This window comes from Microcaecilia unicolor, chromosome 9 (genome assembly GCF_901765095.1).
Source record: "Microcaecilia unicolor chromosome 9, aMicUni1.1, whole genome shotgun sequence".
Lineage (NCBI taxonomy): Eukaryota > Metazoa > Chordata > Amphibia > Gymnophiona > Siphonopidae > Microcaecilia > Microcaecilia unicolor.
The window spans coordinates 1,419,828-1,445,788 of NC_044039.1; the positions used below are offsets into that span (position 1 = coordinate 1,419,828).

General features: G+C 43.7%; 1 protein-coding gene across 2 annotated transcripts; it reads right to left on the reverse strand.

Annotated features, from left to right (window-relative positions):
• Positions 1-985: 985 nt before the first annotated feature.
• On the reverse strand, positions 986-24,689 carry SLC37A3 (solute carrier family 37 member 3). Of its 2 annotated transcripts, none has more exons than XM_030215233.1 (15): positions 24,609-24,689; positions 22,969-23,198; positions 21,992-22,106; positions 21,679-21,771; positions 21,510-21,593; positions 19,219-19,364; positions 14,650-14,746; positions 13,827-13,911; positions 10,941-11,125; positions 10,623-10,764; positions 10,108-10,209; positions 7,780-7,827; positions 6,603-6,754; positions 5,259-5,324; positions 986-2,640 (listed from the first exon to the last, which is right to left on the reverse strand). In XM_030215233.1, the coding sequence occupies exons 2-15, from the start codon at positions 23,067-23,069 to the stop codon at positions 2,548-2,550; spliced, it is 1,509 nt and encodes a 502-aa protein (XP_030071093.1). In that variant the 5' UTR covers positions 23,070-23,198; positions 24,609-24,689; the 3' UTR covers positions 986-2,547. The 2 variants fall into 2 exon arrangements, with proteins under 2 accessions (XP_030071093.1, XP_030071094.1); XM_030215234.1 differs by lacking the exon at positions 24,609-24,689 and adding an exon at positions 24,402-24,575.
• Positions 24,690-25,961: the final 1,272 nt, after the last annotated feature.

Consider the following 25,961-nt stretch of genomic DNA (forward strand, 5'->3'; position numbering starts at 1 on the left):
GATAGGATGCTGGGCTCGATGGACCCTTGGTCTTTTCCCCAGTGTGGCATTACTTATGTTGTGATGAAGGTATAAGACATTGTGTTTTTTCTGCATTAAGTTTTAATTGAAATGCATCCGCCCATGAATGCATAATTTGGAAGCTGTGGTTAATGTCATTAGTGATTTCATTTAAATCATGTTTGAACGGGATATAGATCGTGACGTCGTCTGCGTATATGTACGGATTGAGGCCTTGCTTGGATAACATTTGGCCTTTGTTGGATTAGAGCATTGTGATAATCAAAAAGAAGTACTGAGGTGGAGCCACAGACAAGGAAAGTAACTCAATCCAGAGGACATTCCCAAAACAATAGCAGATCGGCTCAAAGCAGAAAATTCTTACTGCTAGGAGCCTCCATGATAAGAGGCATCAACTTAGGAACACAGTTCAAGGGTCCCAACTTAGTGCAATGTCTTCCAGGATCCTCTGCTATCAGAAGTACCAACCAAATACTGAATGTGATCCAAGAAGAGAATAAGGATTCCGATATTGTAATCCACTTGGGGACAAATGACCTGGCTAACAGCAAGTTTGGAGCACAGAGCGCATTCCGGAAGTGTGGAGAGGGACTCAAGCTTTGTCTGAAGTTATTCTTACATATGGGAAAGGAGAGGAAAGACTACGTAAAACAGAGGAGTTCAGTAAATGGCTCAAAGCCTGGTGTAAAGAAGGACTGCAAATGTATGTTGAAAGTACTCCCGAAGCTACGCCACCAGCTGCATTTCCTACTTACCTGAATTTGGTTACCTTTTTTGTCTTCACTGCATCCGAGTGAAGCAACTGTGTTAAACCAAGCTTCAATCCTTGTCCTCTCACTCACCCTACAGTCACGTACACACATCAAGCTTCAACTCCTGCTTTCTCTGTGACCATGCGTGCATTAGTGTTCATACACATCAAGCACCAGAGCTCAGGCATATGCAAAATCAGCTCTATTCACAATTCGCTCTATGCAAATTTGTTTTATTACCCAAGAATCAAGTAAACAGTGTTTCCTGATTAGTCCCCACAAAATTCACAAAGAAAGAATAATGCAACATGTGCTGCAACTTTGTCAGTGTGAGTCCCATGATTGTTCGTGAACTTCAGATTGTGGCTGTATTTACACCCCTGAAGGGTGTTTTTCAGAAGCCAAATGTACAGTTTAGGAAACAGAGCCTTAAAGTTTCCCTTCGCTCTACATGAATTGTATTTACAGTCATGAGGTCGGCTTGTGTTTCATTTACAACGAGACAACTGGTTAGTGTTCAATGAACTCTGAAGGACTGTGAATATATATATATATTTTTTAAATCTGTCCTTTTTAATAAATTTTGTTTGAATGAATTAATTCATTGTTAAGGGCAATGACTGTTGTGTGTGAAAACACTAACCCTCTTGAGGAGCAGTATGACATCGTATTATTTGGTGAGATCATTTTTCCGTCACTGTATAATGGCCATTTAGATTTCTACTCTGCTGCCCCATTCCTAGCATGGCAAGTTAGCTGAATCAAGAACTCTGTTCATCTTAGCAGATGAAATAGGGGTTTGTTTTCCTTATTCTCTAAAATCAGGACAAAAGGAACATGTTTTAGCATCAGAATAACTTGTACTTTGTGACATGTGATCCCCAGTCCAACCTCACTATCTTATAGGATATTCAGCCCCAGATCTGGCACTGGGGAATGGACTTGGAAATTTGCTCGCTGGCCTGGTAGAGGGTGAAGGACTGAACCTGAAGCAACTGCCTAACTGTGCCCTGAATGCACCAGATTTTGTTTTGCATAAAAAGTTTCTTTCAGTTAATCGTACTTCACCTTATTGCTATAAGGATGGGAAGAGGACTGTAAGCTGATACTACTCTAACAACTTTTAGTCACTTTCCTGCTACTACTGACCTCAAGGACAATCCTTCATTGTTCTGTATGTGTACATACACAAGCATGTGTACTCACTGCAGATTAAACGACACTTACACCACACTGCGGAGGAAAAGGAGACAGTTCCGGGTTATGTTTTCACTCAGAGTCGTCAATGCTTGGAACAACTCCGGAGCATTCTGCTGCATTCATGTTATGGAGAACTGTAGCATTTTCAACCACAAGCCATGTCCAGAACAGCTAAAGACTGGCCTTTAGATCTGTGTTGGACTGCAGACTGTTGCTACAGCACTCGGAGATAAAGGGAACAGAAAAAGACCTGCCAGCTAGGTCCAGCTGCAGACTTCCAACACCCTACTGCCACATGGGGCTGCTATAAGAGTCGGATACAAATGTCCACAGTAAAGCCAGAGAACTAAGCAGCTGTCCTCCGTCTCACCAGCACACCAAGCTGCACATGGGAAGGTGGCAGCAGGGAGATATACTTCAGTTTGGGAATCGATTGTAAAGAGAAATGCAGTTCCTCCTGGTGCATTACTTTGACATCTCTCTTTCTCTTCAGTCCTGTTGTACAAGCCACCAGTTCGAAATGTCCCATCTGCCCGTTTGAGATTTTCTCCCTGGTGCTTAAGCTGGAGGTGAGTCACCCTGCCAGAATCCGGGAACGTCTCTCTTGTAGTAACATACTGATCTCTCGCACCAGCAATGGAGCAATGAACACCACGGTCAGACTTGTCTGTGGAGAGAAAAAAAGAAAGGAGCAGGAAGTTAGTGAGACAGTAACGTCAGGCATTAATGAATTCTAATCCCAGATCTGCTACCAACTCTCTGATAGACAACAGGAAGATAATATTATTTTCACAAGATACCACTTGTTATGAAAAGACCAGTTTGCGGTGTAAAATAACATGCCATTACACAGCCAGAAATAAAATACTTTAAAAAGGAATTTTTTTACAAGACTACATTGAGGGAGACTGGAGTTTTGAAACAGCAAATTAGATTCCAACCACTTATCTACTATAATAAAACGCAGCTCCAACGTTCTGAAGCTGACTCCATGGCTTCAGTGAAGGTGAAGGGTTCGTAACATCGTTACAGGGTTCGTAACAGTGTAACATCTCTCTGATCCGCCCTCGCGTCAAAACGTGATGACGTCGAGGGAGGAACAGTGAGAGTGAAGGTAACGGTGCACACTTACGACGTCGAGGGACATATCACATGGAACTGTATCGAAAGAAGGGAGGAGCATCAGGAGAATGGGTTATTTTCAGTTAGCAAAGGCAACGGTGCACAGTTGCCAGGCAACGGTACGCGACGCCGACGGACCTATCAGAGGGAAATGTATGGGAAGAAGGGAGGAGCCTCAGGTAATGGTACGCGACGTCCAGGGACCAATCAGAGGGACGTGTATGGGAAGAAGGGAGGAGCGTCAGGAGAAGGGCTCATTTTCTCTGAGTCGAGTCAAGTTAAAGGTGCACAGTTGCCACGCAACGGTACGCGACGTTGAGGGACCTATCAGAGGGAAGTGTCAGGACGGAGAAGGGGTCATTTTATGTGCACCACGCAGGACAGGAACATTGCTGGAACTACAAGATTGCCTGGTTTATTTCTCTGTATTTCCAGTGTACTCATATTTTCCTGCATTTGCAGTGTGGTAAGATCCTAACACTTCCATTTACAACATTAATGGCAGAAAGTCATCACCTTACTAGCGCCCGTTTCATTGGTCTCAGAAACGGGCCTTTTTTTACTAGTAACTATATAAAGAGAAAACCCTATAAAAATGGACAACCTGGGATTTATTAACCTCATTTATGAAGAGATTAACCCAAGGCAGTGTACGGCAGGTAGAGTTTTATTAACAGCATAATAGCAAAGTGATTAAATGCAACCATGAATACAATCAAGGTAAACTTGGAGATGGCAAATTGAAACTTAAAAACAGGACTATGAACATTTAACAGCACTGTAAAACAATCCTATGAGAGAAATAAGAAAACCGTCAGTACAATACTAATGATAGCAGTATGGAAGCACATTCAACTTCTTCATATAATTGGTTTAAAAGTCCTAATCAATCGTCTCAGCTCTGTTAGTAAACCAGTCTGCCTCTTTGCTCTCTCCTTGCCCGACTTCAGAAGCCACATGCCTCGCAGGGAACTTGTAACCCTGGTAAAGTGCAATGGATGAAAAGGTGCCATGGAGGCAGTTCCTCTGAACTTGTCCAAACCTTTTTTAAAACCAGATACATAGTCGCTGTTACTACATTCTCCGGCAAAGAGTTCTAGAGCTTAATTATTTGTTTAGTGAAAAAATATTTCATCCTGTTTGTTTTAAAAATATTTCCATGTAACTCCCTTGAGTGTCCCCTAGTCTTTGTACTTTTGGAACGAGAAAAAAAAAAATCGATTTACTTCTACTCGTTCTACACCACTCAGGATTTTGTAGGCCTCAATCATATCTCCCCTTATCCGTCTGAATAGCCCTAACCTCTTTAGCCTTTCCTCATATGAGGCGTTGCATCCCCTTATCATTCTGGTTGCTCTTCTTTGAATCTTTTCTAATTCTACTATATCTTTTTTGAGATATGACGACCTAAGATCTTCCTGCAATTTTTCACAATCCGCATGCATTTTGATAGCCTTGAATACTTTTGTCTCAACTGCAAATTTAATCACCTCACTTGTTATTCCATTTTCCAGATCATTTATAAACATGTTAAATAGCACCGGTCCCATTACAGATCCCTGCGGCACTCCACTATTCACCCTCCTCCACTGAGAAAAATGGCCATTGTTTTCAATAACCAATTCCTAATCCTCAGAAGGAAACTGCTTTTCTAGCCCATGACTCTAAGTTTCTCAGGAGTCTCTCATTAGGAACCTTGCCAAAAGCTTTCTGAAAATCTCGATACACTAATCAACCAGCTCACCTTTATCCAATGTTTACTTATGCCTTCAAAGAAAGTAAATTGATGAAGCAAGACTTCCCTTGGCTGAATCCATGCTGACTCTGTCCCATTAAACCATGTGTGTCTATGTGTTCTGTAATTTTATTCTTTATAATAGTTTTCACTATTTTCCCTGGCACTGAAATTAGGCTTACTGGTCTGTAATTTCCCAAATCACCCCTGGAACTGTTACTTTGCCCCCCCCCCCCCTTTAATCTCCAGGTACTAGGGATGATTTTAACGACAGGTTGTGATTTTTTTTTCTCTTCTTATCCTTTTTGGTGGTACTTTGAAGCTCCAAAACCCCAGGCGGGACAACTGAAGACTTTCTCCCTGCCTTGTTCCTTTTCTTTTAGTGCTTTCTGAACAGTCAAAAATGGAGCACAAAGGATGGTGCTTACCATAAGAATGAAGAAGTAGAAAACCCACATCCAGTCCAGCTGGTCCTGGATCAGAGACACCAAAAACTGCAGAGGAAAGAAGAGGAAATTTAGAGCAGCAAACCTTGTGAAACAATGCAAGGTACACCAGTACACAATGCAAGTGCATCCACACCAGACTTTCCATTCCCATCTCGGGCTTTACAGGGTCTTTACATGATGTGCAAATTTAATGCAATTACAGCCTGCAGCACTTCAGGGGCAGGTCTGGCATTACAGTTTTCAAACTCCACTCTTTCTTCACAAGTGCCTTTGCAGAGGTTCTGTTGGACCCTGTAGAGCATGTGCATGGCAGGCCTTTGTCTCCTGGGGCTCAATACCAAACTCCAACAGTTTCTTACAGAGAAAGAATGGCCTGGAAAGAGTGATCAGGCTGTGGACAAGAAGGAAGACAAGTCCTCTATAAAACTGTCCAAGCAGGTGGGGAAAAAAGAAAGGCATGAAGGAACAACTCAGTGTGGGCTGAGATCCAGCAAAACAAGGGTTCAAATCCCAGCGATGCTCTTTGTGACATTGAGCAAGTCACTTAACCCTCCATTGCCTCAGGTACAAGTGTAGATTGTAAGCCCTCTGAAGATACCTGCTCTAGGTGAATGTAATTCACTGAAGCTACTAATGAAAAGGCATGACCTAATCCAAAATAAATATATATTGTCAGATGACAGAAAGAGACTGAAAGGGCTAGAAGGTGGGTGGGGGGAGGAGGGAGGAATGCCATATATAATTTCTGAACTAAATAATGTCACTACAGACCCTCTAAATTCACTTGGAATGGTCCTTCAAATATATTTAATGAGTGGGAGCAATACACATACCACACAACTATAGCCCAGCGTTCAGATGTACTTTTAAAGCCACAAAGCCCTCAAGCATACATTTCAACAGCCTCAGCGGCAACTCTTTTCACATGAGCACACAGGCTCAAGACTCAGCTGCCTCCTCATTGGCCATATTTTTATATAAAAAATGTTTTTTTTTTTAGTCAAAAATTCACGTTTAATATAACTCTTTCCCACTTACTTTAAAAAGACATTGGTCCTGCGGTCTGATTGACTTTAAGATAAGCGGAAAAGAATTTGCCATTTATAAAACTAATATTAAAAGTGAATTTTTAATTTTGATATAAAAATATGGCTGATGAGCCTGTGTGCTCATGTGAAAAGTCGTTGCCGAGGTCGTTGAAATGCATGTGGCTTTAAAAGTACATCTGAGCGTTGGACTCTAGATCCTGCATCTCTCCCAAAAGCTAGTAAGGACAAATGTAAACCTGCATCCCTGAGCATGAAAACAACACTTTTCCCTTACCTGGCCCACAGCAGCTCCAATGCTCCCTGTGCCATCGACAATACCAGTGACTGTAGCCAAGGCCTCACTGCTGTCCTTAATCATGTCCTGCCGCCCCAGATCTGCAGAAATTGCAGAGCTGATCATGTTGGAGGGGCCACCAATGAAAAATCCTGTAACAGTGAGACAGTCAGAGTTAAGCCATATCATCACAGTCCACAACAGGTATAGCACAGCCAACAGCAAAACAACATTCACACACACCCCTACACAGCACAGCCAATGGCAGTGCAACTGCTTAGAAAATGGGACAATAATAAAGGAACTTGAACTTCACACAAACACTGCACAGCGAACGGCAGCGGAGCCTTCACACACACAGCCCCTTACATAGTACAGACAACAGCAGCACAAACTACACACACACACAGACATCCAGTAATCTGACACCTGCTAACCAAACCTCCCCCCAGCCTCTGGATCACTCCAACAAGAGTTACTTCCTCCACAGGGCTACTTTTGTACTTCAGGAAGCAGATGACTGCCTGGTTCTTGTAGCTGGACTGGTTAACTGTATGCACACCAACAGGCCCGCACCATGGCGGACACTAGCAGGAATCCCAAACTTCTTGCCCAGTCATTCGCATATGTACATTATTATATGTCCTAACTGTGTACATACATTATTAATGGTAATGCCAAGTTCGTTCTGTTCCTATATCCAACTCCTATATGTCCTCTCTACTGACCATGGCTGTGATCACTGATGTTTTAATCTCTTTATTGAGCAAATAATGTATAAAAGAATTAACAACAAAGTTACAAGCCAACACAACAATTTGTTCCTATTTTAACCATATCCTTTCCAGCTAGATATTTATTCGGATTTTGCTTGCTTTTTTTTTTTCAGTAGTAGCTCAAGGTGAGTTACATTCAGATACACTGGGTATTTCTCTGTCCCTGAGGCAATGCAGGGTTAAATGACTTGGCCAAGGTCACAAGGAGCAGTGGTGGGACTCTGGTTGTCAAGACTGCTGCACTAACCACTAGGCCACTCTCCCAATCCTCCCTTCACGCCCTCTTTACTGAAATGTATGCTCTTATGATCCCCAACTCCTAAACCCCCTCCCCACCCTTCTAAGTTCTTTTGTGGAATGATGTTCTCCTCACCTGTTTGCTGCCTGGTACTCATACATACCTGTAACAGTCATGAGGACAGCATTGATGGGCTTGTTATTAGGAGAACCTGTCGTTTGGAAAATAAAAACAGACTGATTTCAGAAGCAGATCTTAAAATCGCCCCATCTGAGTACTCCGAGGAGTGCTGATTAGAGCATGGAATTAACACTCAGCTCAAATCCTGCTATCCTCTGCAAAGTGAGAAACCTGTCCTCACCCTTCCCTTGAGGGTGAAGAAACTTGCCCTCTCGTTCATCCCTCTCCCTTCCCTGGAGTGTGAGAAATACCACCCCTGTTCTCACAGTGCAAGAAAACCTACCCATGTTCCCTGCCCCCCCCCCCCCCCCCCACACACACTTCCCTTGAGGGTTGGAAATCCCATCTCTTCTCAAAGCACAAGAAAACCTATCCATGTGCGCCCCCCCCCCCCCCCCTTGATGGTGAGAAATCCCACACAAGAAAATCTACCCATGTTCCCTGCCCCTTCCCCCCCCTTCTCTTGAGGGTGAGAAATCTTGCTGCCATGCCCATACGGTAAGAAAACATGTCCCTCTCCCTTCCCTTGAGGGTAAGAAATCACATCTTACAGCGCAAGAAAACCTACGCATGTTCCCTGCCCCCCTCCCCCACACACACTTCCCTTGAGGGCTGGAAATCCCACCTCTTCTCACAGCACAAGAAACCTATCCATGTTCCCTGCCCCTTCCCTTGAGGGTGAGAAAGCCTGCCCCTATACCTTTAGTGATAGATAAGCAGTTTACCTCCCCTTCCCCCTCCCTCATTTTTCTTGTGGGTGAAAAATCTTGCAGTTGTGGCCGTAGGGTGAGAAGACCTGTCCCTCTCCCACACCCCTATCCCTCCATTAAGGGAGGAGTTCAGTTTTAGTGAGTACCGTTATCAGAAAGATAGGCATGAGACAGGAAATAAAGTTTTATGATCTATAGGTTAGAAAGTTGAAGGACATTTGCAATGAAAAAAGCAACTTATGTACCTGGGGTTAGGTACAGTCCCTGGGACACATCTAGTCAAAGGTTTTCAGGATGCTCACTATGAATATGCATGAGGTAGATTTGCATACAAATTTATCTCAAACATATTCACAGTGGATATCCTGAAATCCTGATTGGCTGGTTGTAGCCCAAGGACTGGCTTGAAAACCTCCAGGTTAGGCTAATGGTAACCCATGGTCTAAAGTACTAAAGCTTAAACATGTCTGCAGCTAGAATACTGTGCTAATAACTGGGTTTGTCAGAAATTCCCATGAATTTAAGAAAATATTCTGAGGTAACCAAAGCATATCATCTCTAATCAATGGACTGACTGACGAGCTATGAGTGCTTTTGCAGAGAGGCTTGAAAAGCACAAAGTCGTAATACACGTAAAGCAAGGTGGCAAGATTTATTTCCAGCATGCCAGTGAAAGCAGGACTAAGATACAGAAGAGATGAGGAGACATGTGTTGAATGAAACAAAATACTAAACAAATATTTGTGTCTGGTATTCAGTGAAGGGACTGGCAGAGGAGTGCTGCTTGTTAAACAGATACGCATGGGAGTAGAGTAGATACTGCACCATTTACTAGGAAAACTGAAAGTGAAGAAAGCCAAGAGATGGTTACGATATTCCTGGGATATTAAGAGGCGACGTTCTTCCACCAATGGCTGAAGAGGAAAGGAAGGGTGAATATTCTTAGAGCTTCTAATCAGAGACTGGAAATTATAGAAAGGTAAGTCTGACTTCAGTGGTGGGAAAGTTAACAGAGACTCTTCTGAAAGAAAGGATTATCTTGAACTCAATCACTATTTGCTCTTTTTCATTAGCAATGATATCAGCAGAACGCAGGACACATCTACTCTAGTCAAGGATCTCTCCCAGCTCTCCGCTGCACCTGCTAGACTGCCCATCCTAAGCCCCCTGTGAACATGCCAAAGCTCTGCCACCAGTCTGTGCTGGTTGGTCTTGCCGCTGCTGTACAGGAAGCTTTGTACAAATCAGCTTTGCAGTCTCTTCTTTACCATTCCTCCTCTCCTCCTGCACCATCTGTGCCAGACATGCTTAAGTTCCATCCTCATTTCTAAATACAGTAGGTTTTCATATTTCCTCCAACTTCATATCATGATTACTGGTCCTGGAATTTTTAATTTTATGTGGAAAATGCTACCTCTTGCTTTGTTAGAAACATACAAATATTTTGCAGAGTTTATCATATCTCCCTTACTGTGTTATATTTTCTTATGGTCAGTAGCCTGGATCATTTCTCCTGAACACCTGCCCTCTTTGTGGCTTGAAAGGCTGAAATCTCTTCCCAAGTACCATCTGCTAGTGAAGGCTAGCTCCAGTATACTCACGGCTGTATCCATAGAGAGATCCCACAGCTAGGACAAGACTGACAGCCAGCACCGGGGCTCTCTTCCTCAGCATGTCTGAGATTAATCCTTGCACGGTCCCACCTTGCAAAGAAAAGACATTTTGCATGAATACTTTAGCATGCCAGTAGCTGACCACTTCTTTTATTGTTTTTGTATCGGATCACCCTACGGCAGGGTGCAGCTTTGAAATGATCACTCCAGGACAACCAAGGCAAGGTAATTACATTAAATTAAAAAAAGTGAATAAATTAGGGTAATATGAAATAATTAGTGGGACCAGATTACTGTAGAGCAGGATAGAGGAGACAGTCGCAGGCGGATAGAGGAAGTGGCTATGATAGGGTTCAGGAACAGGAGTATCAAGTAGAGATATAGTTAACTAGGATGTATGTCCATTAAAAACCCTAAGAGGCATCCTTACAACCTTCCATATAATAAAAACAAGGACATGCTTTAGCAAGAGGCAATTTACTATGTAGAGTGACATGACATACCTATAATTCCACCAACATCATACCAAATCGAGAGCTGGTCTGCTTCAGCCTCTGTCCACTCAAAGTTATTACTCAAGTAGAAGGGGAGCCAGAAGAAAAATGAATAATTCACTAGTTTCAGACAAGCGTATGCCAGAGAGTACTGCAAGAAAAAAAAAAGTCATAAAAACATAAGAATAGCCACAGCCAGTCTTAGCCTTGCAACTTGTACTTGTGTCACAAGTTGAGGCCTCTGCAAGCGTCTCCAAGGGCTGGACGTAGAGCAGCAGAGTCCAGAGCACATTATTATTTTTAAACTACACGAATAAAGGTGCTCACCAGCAGAACACCCGGCAAACAACAGGCCTGCACAAAACCAATGGCCTGGGGCTTTCTGACTGCGTCAGAAGCCTGAATGGAATGACTTTGCTCATCTTCGTCACTGTCAGAACTGGTCATCAGAGGCCTGTGTGCATCTTCTTCAGAACCACCATTCTCATCCTCCTCCACAGGCTCTGGAAAACCTGCAATACAGGAAGAGAAGAAAACCAGAAGAGGAAGTACCTTGTATTACCCAGTGAAACTCTGCAGCAGGAAGATTCCAATCAACAAAAGTGGAAAAGCAGCAGCACGCAGGGTACATACGATTCTTTCCAAGACTACCCTTGCGTTTGTATCTGGAAGCACAAATTGTAACCAACACCTGCCCTAAACAACAAAACAGGAAACAAGAGGAGTCATCTCCTTAGAAGCACACATGAAAAAAGGAGCAGTGACAACCAATGTTCCAAGTTGTGTATATATGTGGAGGAGTGGCCTAGTGGTTAGGGTGGTAGACTTTGTTCCTTTCCCACTTCAGGCACAGGCAGCTCCTTGTGACTCTGGGCAAGTCACTTAACCCTCCATTGCCCCATGTAAGCCGCACTGAGCTGCCATGAGTGGGAAAGCGCGGGGTACAAATGTAACAAAATAATAAAAATGTACACGCATCAGAAAGGGAGTGCACATACCTAGCAACTGCGTACACAAACTCTTTTCTGGCTTTCTTTATTGTGAACACAGGCTATACTGCACACATTTGAGTTGAGGCTGAAAACTTGCACACAAAATGTTTTTTTATGCACACACGGGCCAGTAAAAATTAGGGAGAACACTGGTGACAGGATGAAAGATGGCTCGGGCGTCCATCAGGAGAACAGATTTATTGAAACATTCACTGTGACCCGACACAGCCGTGTTTCGGCATCAAATGCATGCATCAAGGCTCCACAAACTGCGACATGCCAAAATTATACTCCGAACACAGGAAAGTCTTGAATGTTCTTAAACTCTGCCAGTGTCAAAACTCACACTGCAAGAAAAGCGACAGCTCCAAACCAATTCTGCCAGGTGAAACGGAACTCAACAAATGCCCATCGAGTCCTCCGAACAGGGACTGCAGTCTTCAGCTCTGCAGCTTCCAGTGTGGCCACTGTGATCATTTGGAAACCATTTGTTGGTACTTTCAATAAATCTGTTCTTCTGGTGAACTCCTGAGCCATCTCTCATCTCTCCCCTTGGTTGCCACTGCTTCTTTTTCATCATGGCTGGACCATTCTAAATCTGTAAATTAAAGAGTATCCTGAAAACTAAAAAATTAGAACATGTTCAGCTTATTATATTTATCTCTCATTCAAAACTTCTAAATAACAAAAACATAAATAGCACACACATTTAAAATTATACTTCTAAAATGTTAATTAAAAATGCAGAAAACATTTTAAGTTTTAGAAAAAATCTCTCTCGAAAGTGATTGGATTTTTAGGGATGAAAACGGATGAGGGGCGATATGATTGAGGTCTACAAAATCCTGAGTGGTGTAGAACGAGTAGAAGTAAGTCGATTTTTAATTGTTTCAAAAGTACAAAGACTAGGGGACACTCGAGGAAGTTACATGGAAAACAAATAGGAGGAAATATTTTTTCACTGAACAAATAGTTAAGCTCTGGAACTCTTTGCCGGAGGATGTGGTAACAGTGGTTAACGTATCTAGGTTTAAAAAAAAAAAAAAAAGGTTGGGACAAGTTTCTGGAGGAAAAGTCTATAGTCTGCTATTGAGACAGACGTGGGGAAGCAACTGCTTGCCCCGGGATTGGTAACATGGAATGTTGCTGCTAACTGGGTTTCTGCCAGGTACTTGTTACCTGGTTTAGCCACTGTTTGGAAAACAGGATACTGGGCTAGATGGACCATTGGTCTGACCCAGTATGGCTACTGTTATATTCTTATGAATTGCCAGGGGCAGCAAATACCATTGCTGAAGTCCAACAACAGACTTAGCTCGTGCTCTCACACTACTACTACTTAACATTTCTAGAGCGCTACTAGGGTTACGCAGCGCTGTACAATTTAACAAAGAGAGACAGTCCCTGCTCAAAGAGCTTACAATCTAATAGACAAGTGAACGGTCGGTCCGATAGGGGCAGTCAAATTGGGGCAGTCTGGATTCACTGAACGGTAAGGGTTAGGTGCCGAACGCAGCATTGAAGAGGTGGGCTTTAAGCAAAGACTTGAAGACTAACCTCACACGCCTAAGTGAAGGAACAATAAGTAACTCCCTTATCGTCTATCACTGAACTCAATTTTGTTTTCATTTCACCATACAAAATTTTATGAATTATACATAAAAAAACAGCAATTAACTAGCTGCTAATGAAGTTCCTGCTATTTCAAGAAATACAACCAAGTTTCCTTAATCCAAAGATTACATAGCAGCTGCATTCTGTACAGTTTGCAATGATCTTTAATGTTTTTGGCAAACCCAAATATGCAATATTACAATAATCTATACAAGGCAAAATTAAAGTCTGAACCACCATATGGAATTTTTCAAACCCAAGATAGTGTTTAAGACCCTTCATCTTTAATTTGAAGGAATCTGCTCTCACCATTTTCACTACTTTGAGTACACTAAGAGTAGAATCTAAAATAATTTCTAAATAACATCCTTCATTTGCTACAGGAATAATATTTCCTTCAAGGGAAACGGGAGTCAACATTAGAATTAAAAAGTAAAAGCGACTTGTACAGGATTCCAGAGGGATAAGGATGAACAGATCCTAAGTGAGGATCACAAACTTTTGGAACTGCTTTTACCCTAAACAAACTGAAATCAGAGGCTTTAGCATAATACGAAGGGGGACAAGATTTGAACCCTCTAGTGTTCACAGGCACAGAGTCACTTACCCACTTCCTTTGGTGACGTCAGGAGACCAAAGAAGATGATCAGACCTCCAGCAAACTGAACAGATGCTGTCACTAGGAAGGAGTACTGAGAATTTAGAAAAAGAAGTTTTCTTCACCCATCAGCTGTAACATCATATCTGCCCCTAAACCTTAAAAACAATCTGAAGCCCTGCCCTTACCCTTAGGGGAAGGGGTGAAAGCAAAGCCAGAGGAGTATGTAAGGGAGCCATAGAGGCATTGAAGTTTCTTCCTCAGGCTTCTCCAGCGAGACAGACATGTTGCAAGGTTATCAGAACCTGCTGAATCCACTCAGTGAAGATGAAAATCACAAGGATGAAACACGGGCTAGGGGAGGGTAAAGGGGTCAATACTCAAATGTCAAATTTATTAAGAACTTTCTACCCTGCGCATTACATGAACTATCTGGGCACCTTGCAGTCTAAAAAAGCAGGCAATGAAAGAGTAAAAAACAGTTAGACAATGCATAAGGGGTGAACTACAAAGTAGATAGGAAAGCCAGACAGTGGATGAGGTACGCCAACTCCCCAGCACAATCACCGGGGAGGGATAAAAGATCCCAGCACACAAACCTCTTTCTGTCTAAACAGCTCAAATCCTGATCTTTATTTTATAAACACAACCAAAAACTTAACTTGTAGAACTATTATTGGTCAATGAAGAAAGAGAAAGGGATTCAGTGACAGAGTGGGGTGAGAAGGGAGCTACAGAAAGATGAAATGGTTTGATAGGGTTAGGCAGATTTTCAGTATAGTCCTAAGACTTGTGTTTCTTATTCCCTCCCACGAGCCCTGATCACACCCACCTCATAGCCGTATTGCAGAACTGACGAAGCGAGGAATGCACCCAGGATGTTCCCCACTGATGCACAAGCACTCCAGAGCCCAAAGATGAAACCCCTCCTGCAAGAACAGAAGAGAGAGGTCATGGACGAGGCAGGGCAAGTAATCCCCAAGACACACACACACAGGAGGTGCTCTGCCAGAAAGAGGATCTTTTAACATGGAGTTGCAACCTTTCCCAACCTGAGAAGCAGTAACTTGGGAGCTACTTTTAAAATTCTACAAGGAAGCAGTTGCTGCCAGTGAGAATGGAAGGGATCCTCTCTTCTCCCACCACCACCGCTGCTCTTCCTCTTTTGCGCTCTCTGCTGATTCCACTTTTGACTGCAGCCACACTGACAGAACAACGTGAGCAGTCAGAGAACATAAAGAGCCTCATCCCTGCTGCCGCATCCACTCTCCCTGATATTGCTTGGTTGTGCTCCTGCTAGGCGCAGTGGTGCAGAACACATAAGTGAATCCTGCTCTCTGTGCATGCTGACCTGCCGTGATGACGCAACACCTTAAAAAGTCGCTGCTGGGGCCAGTGCCTACACACTAGAGAGTGACCTGCTGCTATAAACACAACCCAAGAGATCCTTCCAAAGATGAAGGATGTAAGAGAGAGGAGTAACCAGGTCCTTCCTGCTGTCACACAGCTGGTCCGGCTGAAAAACAGAGCTGAGTCAGGTCAAGCTGACTATGTAAGAGCAATGTGGAGGAAAGGAAAACAAGCATCACAGCTATGGCCTAGATCATCCAGAATCTGAAAAAAATCCCTGCACACACTGGGAAATCACCCAGTTTGTACTTTTGTGATCCTTTAGGGGTGTGGTTATGCTCAACTGTTCCCTGCCCTTAAATCAAGAACTGCAGGAAACCCATGACCTGGACATTAGGCGTTACATAACAAATATTAGGAAACTTGTTTATTCTCTTCAGATTTTTCCTGAGCAGCTGGCACTAGAGAAAGTCTCAGGTACACAGAGCCACTGCTGGAAACAGGACACTGGACATGATGGACCTTCAGTCTATCCCAGTGCAGCAATGCTTATGCTCTTATGACCTCTGAATGATGCGTGTTGAAAGCACACACTGCTTCATAAGAATGATTTTATGGACAATACTGCAATACCTTCACTTGGGCAAATCACTCATGATTACCAGAGGGTCCAGAAATGGGCGGTTCTTCAGCATGGGACGCTGGTCTGTGAAAGACTATCAATACAAGAGAAGGTGGACAACACAGATTGGAGGAGCAGCAGGCTGAGAACCAGGGGTCTCACCAGGACTCCTTGTGACAGTCACTTAATCCCTCCATTGCCTCAGACAGGACGAGAAAGTATCTGCAACACACCTTGAACTACTGAAAAGAGGAGCAAGCTAAAATCAAAATCCTTAAAACCTACACTCTGATACTTCTACTGAGAAAAAAGTCCTCCAAATACTCAGCACAACTGAATTTCAGAGAATGTTTTTAGAATGGAGGCTTAAGACCAAGGATTGCTTAGTTTGTTGGTGTATTTTCTATACCTGGTAAACAAAAGCAAAAGGACAGGAGAAAGAGAGTCGGAAAGAGGCAGCATACGGAAGTCATACAGTGCAGGACTTGACTTGGGGACAAAGGGCAATGAGGCAAAGGTAGCAAGGTTGTTGCTAAGATAGTATTCCACAGGGAAGGGGCCAAATAAGAGAAAGCAGAGAGACAAGTTTCTTCGTGATGGGAAAAAAGGCAGAACCAAAAAGGATTGTCTGCATAGATTAAGGCCCAAGCAAACTGGACACGTGCCTAGGGCCCAAAGGTTTAGGTAAGGCCTGGCAAATTTATGTATTTATTAGGATTTATTTACCGCCTTTTTGAAGGAATTCACTCAAGGTGGTGTACAGTAAGAATAAATCGAACATGAGCAATAGACAATTACAAATGAGCTCAGGACTCGGTTTCTACAGATTAACAAATTAACTTCCTGGAAGTGAAAAGGATGGGCTAAAGTCAGCCCTCTAGAGCTCTCAAATCCTCCCCCTTCCAGTGCAGGGACTGTGGTAGGTTCAGCTAATGGAAGACTGCAGTAGTCACAGGAAGGAGGGATTGAACTGGGGGGGAGTAAGTTCTGGATGAGGCCATGGAGAGAATTAGTAGAAGCAGTGAGTATCTTGGGGGGGAGGGGGGGATGGGGTAGGAAAATCAAAGGAACGGAGGAAGTGTGAGGGGGTTGAGAAAAAACATCTAGCAGCAAATGCAAGAACTTTACATGATGGAGGGCAGTTCATGTGGGGTCACTTATCACCTCCTAAACAGAAGCTGCTCAGTGCTTCTGTACTAACTCCAGAGTGTGTTGCACTAATGGAGTTTTAACGTACCCAGTGGTTGCAGCTCCACATCCAGATGTGCCTTTAAGTCAGAGTGGATTCCTGGTGACCCCTCTCGTGGTTTTCTTATACAGATACATACATACGATTCTGTGTCTCTGGCAGGGAGCATCTCATAAAAATTTGGGCTGGACTGGAGAAGTCCACTGGTGCAGATGTGCCCGAATACATACTAAGGGGCCCTTTTTATCAAAATATTCAGTTATCAAAGTTTAACGTAGAACTTTAGCACACAGTAGTGGCAGATGTAGAGCTGGCTTTACCTTAACCAGCTACGTGAATAATCAGCGCTGGCCGGTTAATAGGGGGCAAAGACAGGACTGTTATTTAAGTGGTCCGATTTGCCAACTAAATGTAGCCGTCCAGCACTTGAACAGTCGCAATATAGCTGGTCAGCTGCGATAACCAGCTATCTAGCGCTTAGCCAGCTACGCACTATGTAACCGTCCAGGAGCTGTTCCTGGCTGATTAAACAGCGCTGAACATTGGGTCCTTGTTCTTAATGGGCTTAAGATTAAGGGAGCTAAACTTAAGAGCCAGAGGCCGTTGAACAACTGGAGAACTACTCATGTCTCAACAGCGAAGACCGTACAAGGGGGGACAATTAAAATGATTGAAAAAGGGACAAGCATGTGAATTGTTAACGGATGTACTGCAAGGTATACACCAAGAAGAAACAGACACAACTGCAGAACTGAGGTAATAAGAGGTGTAAAAGCCACGCATCAAAATGAAAAGGACCAGGGCTGGGGAGATCCTGAGGAGATGCCGGAAGAAGGGCCAAAAGCACAACATGGCGCCTCAGCAGTGTGATATCACCTTGTGGATGGAGCAAGACTGTTAGTGCACACAATGTGTATTAATAACTTACCTCACACTGCACTGTTTTTACTAAATAGATCTCAGAGCACACTCGCACTATTTTTAGTAAATACATCTCAGTGCACACAATAGGACCAGTGGTAAATGTGTATTCTGGTAAAATAGTGAATTTTCCAGCATGTGACTTGTAAGAATGTTTCATGAAGTGTATTTCTTTAGTTTGGCCAGCAGGGGGTGCATGTTTTATGTTTAAAGCTGTTACAGAGATATGACTGTTCCTTCTTTAGTTTAACACAGAAAGAGAAAGTAACCTGAAATGATGTGGCCAACTAGTTTAAAAAAAAAAAAAAAAGTTATTTTGGGCTATGATTGGCCCAGGAGCTCAAATTCAGTCTGGAAATACTGGCTTTTTCCCCAGTCTCAGTTTGGAAGTAGAGAGAGAGAGAAAGACCCCTTTACCGAGACCCTATGAGCAGTTATATTCTGTAACCTATGAACAGCTATATTTCCTGTACTTCCCAGGCAGTATCCAGGTAGTGATACAATGTTTGGATAGTTTTATAATTGATCGTTATTCAGTTACCTGTTATTTGCCATCTATTTTTATAGCTCACTGTTCAATATTTTTTATGACAATAAACCTTTTAGTTTATTGACTCTGCTTGTCTGGACTAAGAATCCTGTTGGTTTGTGTGTTAGGTCTGTAAGTGCTTTCCAGGAACTGTGGGACCACTGGGAGTGTGGCCCCAGTAACCTAGAAATCACTGGGGATAAATTGAGAGTGGGAGACTCGTCCAGAGGCGGTTGGGACCCAGTTGGTGGGAGGAGGGTGCTAGTGTAGAACACATGCCCAGGTGCAGGCAGACCTCAGTTGTGCTGGGGATAGACCCTCTAAGTGGCCGCAGGGTTAGACCCAGGCGGGTGGCTAGGCATTCTGTGACATGTATTAATGGCTGTCAGTGCACACTCGCATTGTTTTTAGAAAATAGATCTCAGTGCACACAATGGGACCCATGGTAAATGTGTGTTAATGGCCGTTAGCGAACACTCGCACTGTTTTTAGTAAATATATCTCCACGCACACAATGGGACCTTTGGTAAATGTGTATTAATGACTGTCAGTGCATACTCACACTGTTTTTAGTATGGTGTGTTAGCAGCTTAACAAATGGATTGATCAGCACAGGTATAGAAAGCCAGTTGAAGCTCTGCTCAATATTCTCTAGTCTGTTTTCTTTCTTAATTTGGTTTTGTAAATAATTTTTAGGTGGCCTTTATAGTGATTAGAAATTAAACGCTACTCCCCCTCCCCCCCCCCCAATGCTACAGTCACACATGTAGGATTGAAAAAAAAAAAATACCCGGCTTTCCCAAACCAGTTGCCCATGATGGCAACAACACACGGCCAGCACGTGGACTGCAGCAAGCCGTTCATGATCCAGAGGGTGCAGTAGAAGATCTTATTATAGAAATGGAGCCATTCTGTCACAGTGCCAAAAACAAACATCTGTGGGAAAAGAAAGAACACAATGAATATGAAACAAAAGACGGCAGAGCAAAATTAAGACCTTTCCCTTTACAGTTTACAAACTCCTTCCATTCTCAGACACTGTAATTTAACAAAAGCTCTGCAGAAGGAACACCCAGCATAGAGCTCATTCCCAGGACTCACTCACAGAAATACCATATGACATCAAATGGCCTGTAGCCAAGGTCAAAATCTGTACATTTTCTTACTCTACTGAGCCAGCGCCTCCACTGAATACAGAATAAGCACCACAAAGCAGACACTGGAATGCAAGACCAAAACCCAAACTGGAATCCCTATACAGCTAGACTGTACATGCAGTGCTACACTGGAGAAATAGGAACAGAAATGCATTTCCTTTTGCACTGGGCAAAATATACAGGTATCAGAAACATACATCTCTCAAAACTAAGAGACATCCCACAACAGAAAGACAGGAGAACGCTGTATAATCCTGGAGGCAAGAGGAAAAGGAGCATCTTAGTTATGGGATGAGGTGGGTGGCTGATAGAGGGAAAGCCAGAGAGATGGAATGCTTTGTCATTGTAAGGTTGGGTGGGAGAGAGGTAGATGGGGAACTTTTATGGCGGACAGAGTTTAACTGTTTATTTGGGAGCAGGATTTTGTATAACATTGACACCCAGTGAAAATATTTGGGGAACTTTTATGGCGGACAGAGTTTAACTTTATTTGGGAGCAGGATTTTGTATAACATTGACACCCAGTGAAAATATTTGGAGGACAATGTTCACTTTCCCTATCTTCAGTCTGAGCTCCATCCAAGACACCTGCCACCCCTCTGGTCCAACACCCTCGGTCTGTCACCCCCTACCCAACCTTTCTGGGTTCTTTTGATCCTACAGCTTCTTGATCTCTTGCAGCCCTGGACATTGGCTCCCTGTGAACCATATCAACAAGCAAACATATATGCTGGTCACCAACGCACACTTCATAGAACCTCACTGTGCTTAATATACGGACTGGAAGGATAGTTGTGTTCTAATGTGGTTTGCACTTTGGGAGATGTTATATTTGGTCTGTATTTGTTAAGAGTTCTTACAAACTTAACAGTGGAGCTGACCAAAGAACCAGTGTGTAGCTAAAGGTATGTTCGAAAAGGGACCTTTATTAGCAACAGCTCACATAACATAAACGGAAACGCATATAACTGCTTAAGGGACTCAACATGGGCCGTGTTTCAGCTATACTGCCTGCATCAGGAGTCCAGAAATAAATCGGTAGTGTGGGCCTTGTGCCCGCCAGAGCCCAAGTTGTTTACATGTGTCCACTGTTTTTGTGGCATTAGTTGTACACAGATTTGGACAGCCTGTTTGAATTAGCATTAATCAGCTTTCAAGTAAAATTATGTCGTCATGTCCCCCACCAGGCCAGAAATTCTGCTATTTCTTGCACGTATGTAATTCTTTTCTCTTACCTCTTGTATGTGTCACCAAAGCCATGTATCAAACTTTCAGGCCAAAGTGGTTTCCTGAATGTTAGAGAGTGAGGAGTAGGATAGACCGGGGGGGGGGGGGGGGGGGGTGTGAAAGATTGCTCAGCAACTGGAGGTTAACGCTTCAGAATGTGTTGAAATTCCAGCTATGTGGCGCATTGCTCTACAGCACAGAACTGCTGGGAAGGTTGTAGCAAGTACGACAGAAACCTGGTGTGCATTCATAGTCACCATGGGAAATGCAGATGAAGATGGAGACTATGATTGCAATTCAAGAATTATTACACCAGAAGCACCCTCATGGTATTCTTGAATCTCCAGCATGAGGCTAGAATGGTAGATTTGTAGAAATATACTAAACATTTTTGGCAGCATGCTGAAAAGTTCTGTGGGGCCACAAAAGAACAAGAATCAAAGCTCTTGGATACACAAGAAAGACGAGAATAGGTCTCAGTGACACAAAGAAAGCACTGAGTAAAACAGCTACAAGTATGACAAACTGATGCTATGAAGATGCGCTGTGCTGCATCATTCATCCCTTCCACATCTTAAGTCTTTTTATAGATAGAGGGAACACTATAAAATGCACTGGAAGAATAATGCAACACATGCAGATGGTAACTGTACAGCCCAAACCCCTCCCTAGATGAGCCCAAAGCCCCAACACTTACCACCAAGGCTGAGGAACACATGCCAAAGGACAGCACCCAACGCATGTTCAAACGGTCCCCGATCATTCCACTGATAAAGAGACCCTGACAAAGGAGTAACAGCATAAGTCACAGTCCTGTCAGAGAAAGGAGGCAGAATCCTGACTGGTCTGGATCAATCTTTACTCACCACAGCATAGGAGAAGAGGAAAATGGTGTCCAGCAACCCTAGGAAGAGCGTGGCCGCATCCTTATCCGGGAACAAGTGAATGTTCTTCCATATCTAACACAAAAAACACCAGTGTATCAAGAGTCTGTATCAACCCCCAGCTTCCAGCTAAAACAGAGGAGCTCTTAGCCTCACTAAAAATCCTCAAACACACCTCACCTACAGAGACACACAAGAGCAGAATTACCAGTACTTGAGAAGCCCTGAAAAAATGTGCACCACGTCAGTTCTGGGTTTCACCCCAGAAAAGCTGGGCTCCCGTAGCTGTGCTCACCTCATCTGGTTCCACTATGAAGACTGAGGAGTTAAAGGAGAATGGCGTCCACTGGCTGGAGATACTGACTTTCACATTACTAAAGGTCTTCCTGGAAGCATGAAGTAATGCATAACTGAAATGTAAAGACAAAAGGAACGGTAGAAAGGAAAAGAGAAGTAAGAGAAAGGAAAATATTTCCGTTATCGCCTGCTTTTCCTCCCTCCTCATCCTGTTATCTGCCAACTTCGAGTCACAAAGCTAGAATTTTGACCTACGTAAACTAGTAAAATGAGTTAAAACTACAGTGGAAGCATACCACCCCCAACTACTACTACTACTACTACTTAACATTTCTAGAGCGCTACTAGGGTTACGCAGCGCTGTACAATTTAACAAAGAGAGACAGTCCCTGCTCAAAGAGCTTACAATCTAATAGACAAGTGAACGGACAGCCCTCCCTCATCTCCTCTGTATCACCCACTACCCCTCCCACCCCCTAGTATACACACACAATGCATGGCTTGCCAGATCTACCATTTACTTTCATCCATCTCTTTCTGCCATCAGTGTTACAGCAGCCTGTCCAAACCCGGTAGGCCTATGTACTCATCAACCTGCACCACTGTACTAGATCTTTCTCTTCCCAGCCTGGGTCCCAGTGGCATCTCTTCTGCTGAGAGCCAGACCCTGAATTCTGCATGCCTAGACTCAGCGCTACCAAGTTATCCAGTATAAGGGTGAGATTTAAGTCGGTTCTAGATTTCTGAAGACCCTATCCTGATGTACTATGGGGCCTGTAATGCTCATTTCAACACAAAGAATTGAGGACAAAAAATAACCACACTGCAGTAGAATGTAATTTCAAAGCTAGGACAGGTCAAAAAGTCTTCCTCCTGAAAATGGGCAACTTGGCAGATCTGTAGGTGTCTGGCACCCTGAAATGTTTCCAGCCCTGCCCAGAAACCTATCATTGTGCCCAAACTTCCTGAGATTACCTGAAAAAAGTGAGCAGAAACACAGCTATATGATGATGTGAATATTTGGAGAGAAAAGTCCTGTTTGAAGCATGCCTCCAGGAAACAGACGGAGGGGCCATAATCCTGTGTCACCCTTGGAGGTTTCCTCTCATTCCTGGAGCCCCCTTCCAGCTTTTCTCTCATTGCTTAGCTGATTGTCACAGGGTCCATATCTCCTTGCTCAGCCGATGGACACATGCCTCCCCTTTCTAAATAAAAGAAAAAGGAGATTGATACAATAAAAGTCTGTACCATACATATAAGGATTCAGCTCAATTGTCTGGCTTGAAGGGACAATGAACGGTGCAGTATGCAAGGCACAGTCAGTCTGGTTAGATTTACGACTCTGATAGCGCCACTATGACATCTGCTTTTCTAGAGTGAGAAATAACCTATCTTAGTTAACGAGCTCCGGTGGATTCAACTTTTGTGGAATTCTGTGTGTAGATGTTGTAGCTCAGGTGAATGACAGAGTTAAGAATGGGTTGCGGATTGAGGTGTGGAAGAAGGTTGAGCTCTGGTGAAATGGAGAGTTAGGGTGGGGTCAGTTGAGTGTTTGAGAAGGACTGGGAAATGTTAACAGGTAGGGATTTTATAAGAGACAAATATTGATGAGGGATAACATGAAAGTTCCGTGTGAATGAGAATTTGGCTGCTGGTAAGGGATGGGATAAGGGTTAAAGTTTAGGCTAAGTTAAAGGATGGTGAGAGGACTTAGCTTTTGGTGAGGACTACATGGCAAGATCTCCTTGCTCTGCCCCCTTTCCTCCTCCTCCATGGCACATGTACCTTGCTCTGCTCCCCCACGTGGCACACACACCTTGCTCTGCCCTCTCTCTTCCCCATGGCACACTCACCTTGCTGTATCCCCTCTCCTCCCCATGGCACACTTACCTTGCTGTATCCCCCCCACGGGACACATGCACCTTGCTGTGCCCCCTCTCCAACCCATGGCACACTCACCTTGCTGTATCCCCTCTCCTCCCCATGGCACACTTACCTTGCTGTATCCCCCCCACGGGACACATGCACCTTGCTGTGCCCCCTCTCCAACCCATGGCACGCTCACCTTGCTGTATCCCCTCTCCTCCCCATGGCACACGTACCTTGCTCTGCCCCCTCTCCTCCCCATGGCACGCTCACCTTGCTCTCCCCCCCCCCCCCCCCCCCCTTGGCACACGTACCTTGCTCTGCCCCCTCTCTTCCCCATGGCACACTCACCTTGCTGTATCCCCTCTCCTCCCCATGGCACACTCTCCTTGCTGTATCCCCTCTCCTCCCCAGGGCTCACGTACCTTGCTCTGCCCCCTCTCCTCCCCAGGGGCACACTCACCTTGCTCTGCCCCCCCCCCCCCCATATATATGGCACATGCACCTTGCTCCACCTCTTCTCATCCCCATGGCATCCTCACCTTGCTCTGCACCCCCTTCCCATGGCATGCTCAGTCAGCATCAAATGACCGCTCTCTCTTCCCCCGAGATCGCGCAGCAAGCGGAGCCGAAGGGGGGGGAAGTGAATCTCTGCACCTCGGATCACACTACTTCCTCCCCCTCCGTCCAAGAGCCCAGGCAGTGGTGGTGGACCGCGCGCAGGTACGAGCGAGGTTCCACGTACTCACCTTTGTAGCACCAGCTCCAGCCGCCTACATCATCATCATCCACAGCTTCCGCCGGCCTCGTTCGCAAGGCATGCTGGGAACGAGAGGCGGGCACTGAGTGACGCTCTGGCGAAGCATGCTGGGAGTAGTAGTTCAACAGTAGCAGGGGATGGTTGGTCGCCGCCCCACGTTGGGAAGCCATACAGTTAGCAACAAGGAGGTTAGATTGAGAACAGGACGACGGTGCGAGGCTATCCAGTTGAAGCCAGTAGGCGGAGTCACAAGTACACCCAAAAGAATAGCAAACACTAGTGAAAACAATAGCACAAGATTATTAGAAATAAGGGACTACCTATGCGTGCTCCAACTGTAAAAAATCGAAAGGTGGAGGAGAAAAGATTTCTTAAATTAATTTTTACTTATTTGAAAGCGTGCCATATGTAGATATAAATATCATGAAATCAAAACACTTTGTGTATTACTGTATAGAACACTGTAGAAAAAAATGAGCACAAAATACAGCCTTTATTACTGCTATTTCCACCAGTTACAATCATTTTTAAAGCCGTTTTTACTGATACTCAGTTTTGATTTCATAAAATACTGTGAGACAGAATAATAGAATTCAGTAACATCCAAAACTTATTAATTAGCATTATAATTGTGTTTGCATTTGGGTAGTACCTGAAAAAAAGCTGTTGGAAACTGACTTGAAGAAGACATAAATATATATCAAAGAACTGAAAAATGTTGGCACATTTACGCCTATGTTTACTATGGTGCGCTATGGGCACGTTAACGTTTTTAACGCGCGTAAAGCAACGCTAACGCACCCATACAAATGCATAGGCATGTTAGCATTTAACACACCTTAAATTTAAAGGTGCGTTAGAAACACTAATGCACCTTAGTAAACATACCCCCTAGACTGACTCTGGACTTCTGCATGCTCTCCCTCATTATTTAATATCTTTCTTTTAAATAGTAGCAATAAACAACATTAAGTGCGTTCCATAAGACTAAAGGAGCAAGTTATACTGCTTTCTCATACCTGTATCATGCATTTTGTCCCCATCTGTTTATCCTCTCCTACCCTAGCAGAGATAATATTTAACCATCTCTCTGACCTCATGTGCAACTTTCTTTAAATCAGTCACCTTAATTTTTAACTCTTCTTACTCTCTTACCTATCTATATGTTCCATCTTTGCTTTACCCTTCACTATCAATTAAAATGTTCTATTATGTATTGTGTTGACATTGTAAGCAGTATACTATGCCACACTTTTTATTGTTATTTGAATATTTTTACTGCTTTAATTGCCTATAGCTCATGTTTGATCTGTTCTTACTATACACCGCCTTGAGTGAATTC